At 33.2% G+C, this 3678-nt stretch overlaps 1 protein-coding gene across 1 annotated transcript; it reads left to right on the top strand.

Moving 5' to 3' along the window:
• Positions 1-724: 724 nt before the first annotated feature.
• LOC107807959 (isoflavone reductase homolog A622-like) lies at positions 725-2824 on the top strand. Its single transcript, NM_001325813.1, is given in 5 exon segments — positions 725-1004; positions 1241-1375; positions 1587-1824; positions 1961-2164; positions 2410-2824. Coding segments are annotated over 5 exon segments (933 nt in total). The 5' UTR covers positions 725-815; the 3' UTR covers positions 2577-2824.
• The last annotated feature ends 854 nt before the right edge of the window (positions 2825-3678 follow it).

Raw genomic sequence — 3678 nt, 5'->3', positions numbered from 1 at the left:
TGGCAGCACGAGATAAATATTTAATATTAAAACAAATAGGACAAACTATCATTTCGTTATATTATGTCAATATATAATTCTTTATATTAGCACCACCTTCCAGCAAGATAAAATATTTAAAATCAATTGTTACGTATTATTTTTGAACCACTATCCCCTACTCTAAAAACTTTGTTTATTTCATGAGATTGGAAAATCAAAGTTATATATTGTAAAAAGAATTTACAAAATCGCCCAAAGAGTATTTACAAATAAGCTTCTATAAAAAGTAAGGTTTGTAATCTTAAAATAAAGTATGTTACCTGTTATGTAGGTAAATGTGACTTGATAGTGTACAAAATACTTTAAATATATCATGTACATACTTTAAACTCTTATATATATATATATATATATATATATATATATATATATATATATAAAATACATTTATTTTTACAATATTAAATAATATAATTTTGGAAGTAGGGGATCCAACCCTCCCCTTATATGCGGCTCGCTATATAATATATTTTTCAATTATTTTCTTACATGCTCATCTAGTAGGTAATGACACATTTAGACGCAAATTAAGTACTATAATCGTGGAATGGATGAACATACTAGGACAGATCATCATAAATTTATTAATGTTATGATATCGTAATTCCTTGTGTTAGGCTAATTGTGCAAAATTCCCTAGCTGAATTTGCCTATAAGTACCCGCGTTAATATCAGATTCTCTACAGCATTTCATACCAAATCCGATTTAATTTCTAGTTTCTAGCCCCTCCACCTTAACCCGAAGCTACTTTTTTTCTTCTCCAAGGAGTAAAATGGTTGTATCAGAGAAAAGCAAGATCTTAATAATTGGAGGCACAGGCTACATAGGAAAATACTTGGTGGAGACAAGTGCAAAATCTGGGCATCCAACTTTCGTTCTTATCAGAGAAAGCACACTCGTAAACCCCGAGAAATCAAAACTCATCGACACATTCAAGAGTTATGGGGTTACGCTACTTTTTGTATGTACTCACAAACTACTCTTTTTCTGCAATATCTTTTTTGTATTTTAAAATTTAAATTATATACATCGACAATATAACTTGTTATACTAATAAGTAACTTATCGTATATTCTAGATTATTAATTCTACTATTTATAATAGAAAGTTACATGCGATTATCTTTTACGTGACATATTATATTTTTTATGTGACGTTAATACTTTTATTCTGATATTCTAACTTGCTGATAACTAGGGAGATATATCCAATCAAGAAAGCTTACTCAAGGCAATCAAGCAAGTTGATGTGGTGATTTCCACTGTCGGAGGACAGCAATTTGCTGATCAAGTGAACATCATCAAAGCAATTAAAGAAGCTGGAAATATCAAGGCAAGGAAATAGCTTCTTGATATAAATATATACCATACGAAAGAGACAAATTTAGGACAGGTTCTATGAATCAAATGAACATGTTGCTTTTGGTTCAAACTATGTTTATATATATAAAAAATAATTAAAATGTGCATGATCATATATATTCTAAACCAACTTTCTACATATGAAGTTTGTTTTAATAGCAAAAATCATTTGTGAGTTGCAGAGATTTCTTCCTTCAGAATTTGGATTCGATGTGGATCATGCCCATGCAATTGAGCCAGCTGCATCACTCTTCGCTCTCAAGGTAAAAATTAGGAGGATGATAGAGGCAGAAGGAATTCCATACACATATGTAATCTGCAATTGGTTTGCAGATTTCTTCTTGCCCAACTTGGGGCAGTTAGAGGCCAAAACCCCTCCTAGAGACAAAGTTGTCATTTTTGGCGATGGAAATCCCAAAGGTACTGACTTAATCTAAAGCCCTCTGTGTTTTGATGACATCGAATAGATAAAAATCTGATTTGTATTTAAATGAAAATTAACTACTCTAATAGTGAGGCTGACGAGTTCATTCATTCTATTTCACAATGTAATTAGCAATATATGTGAAGGAAGAAGACATAGCAACATACACTATGAAAGCAGTAGATGATCCACGGACATTGAATAAGACTCTTCACATGAGACCACCTGCCAATATCCTATCCTTCAACGAGATAGTGTCCTTGTGGGAGGAGAAAATTGGGAAGACCCTCGAGAAGTTATATCTATCAGAGGAAGATATTCTCCACATTGTACAAGGTAACATAACAAGCACCTCTTAATACGTACATTGTTAAAAAAAACCCAAGTTTTTCTTTTTCTTAAATCACTGTTCAGTCAAATATTACATTACAATATAAATTGAAACGATAAGGAATGAGTTTTTGTAATATTATATATTTTTCAAATATGGTACAAACCAAAGGCTTTATCTGCCACTATTTCTACATTCTATATCTCTCTAATACTTGTGCTGATAAAATCCATCTTAACTTGTTTCACAGAGGGACCTATGCCGTTAAGAGTCAATTTGGCCATATGCCATTCAGTTTTTGTTAATGGAGATTCTGCAAACTTTGAGATTCAACCTTCTACAGGTGTCGAAGCCACTGAGCTATATCCGAAAGTGAAATACACAACCGTCGACGAGTACTACAACAAATTTGTCTAGGTTGTCGACATCAATCTGCAGTGAACTCTATCAAACTTGTTGTTTTTATGGATTTGTTTAGTGTAATTGCAATAATTTTCGCTTCAATGCTTTTGCAACTGAAATGTACTAGCTAGTAATTGAACGCTAGCTAAACTCTTTACTGCTGTTTGCTATTTTTCGTCTTATTCTATATATTGTATGCGTATGTGTGTGTTTAAAACGAACTACTATGTATTCATTTAATGAATTTTGCATTTTGCACTATGTTGATTGGCACTTCATCTTTAATTGGAGTAAAGTTCAGTTTAACCCTTTAACGTTTGATGCTTATGAAACAATATCTCCTCCGGCTTTTCAACGAGACTTAGCTGAGTCAATGACTCTTTAAAAACCGATGGATTTGATCGAGCATGTCTCGATCCAAATCTAGTATCTAGACCGCAATAGGGCATCCAACAAGCCATTACCCCCGTTAGGTGAAACTAGTAAGCTGAACATACTGATAATATGAAATGAACATGATGAAGGTAATAATAAAGATGTCTCATGCTAATAAATGCGGAAATACAACAGTCTAGGTATAACATCCCATTAAATGCAAAAGAGACTATGTCATGGAGCAAACTTTAAAGTACTAGTACATCTCTCTGGGCATAGCCCGAATACATAATTATACTGAATAAAAAGATAGAAACTGAAATAACCTCCAGGACTGGTGGTGGCTCACTTAAGCTGGATAAGACTGAACAAGCTGGAATTAATGCTCAACTGCTGGATCGCCCTCGATATGTGCAAGCTAGCTAACCTCACCAACTCTATCCATAGTGTTGGAATTAAAAGATTGGTGAATGGGAAATAAAGAGAAAGTGAACTCCCTTTTACTTTGAAAAGAGCAAAGTGTCCCTCATTGATGATGGAAAAAAAGTGAATGTGCTTATATTGAGAAAACACTTCTCTTGGTGTTAAATGAGTTGAAAAAAGTAGGCCTAGCGCCGTCGTCGCTCGCTTTTGAGCTTCGGATTTGGTCAAAGATTGATTGATTAATCTTTTTGGACAAAATATTTTTCAATTATTTAATTAATTAACGAAAATTCAACCCGGAATAACACAGGACCCGCAA

The sequence above is a fragment of the Nicotiana tabacum genome, chromosome 12 (genome assembly GCF_000715075.1).
Source record: "Nicotiana tabacum cultivar K326 chromosome 12, ASM71507v2, whole genome shotgun sequence".
NCBI lineage: Eukaryota > Viridiplantae > Streptophyta > Magnoliopsida > Solanales > Solanaceae > Nicotiana > Nicotiana tabacum.
The sequence above is the reverse complement of the archived record's forward strand: the minus strand, read 5'-3'. Positions and strand labels throughout refer to the sequence as shown.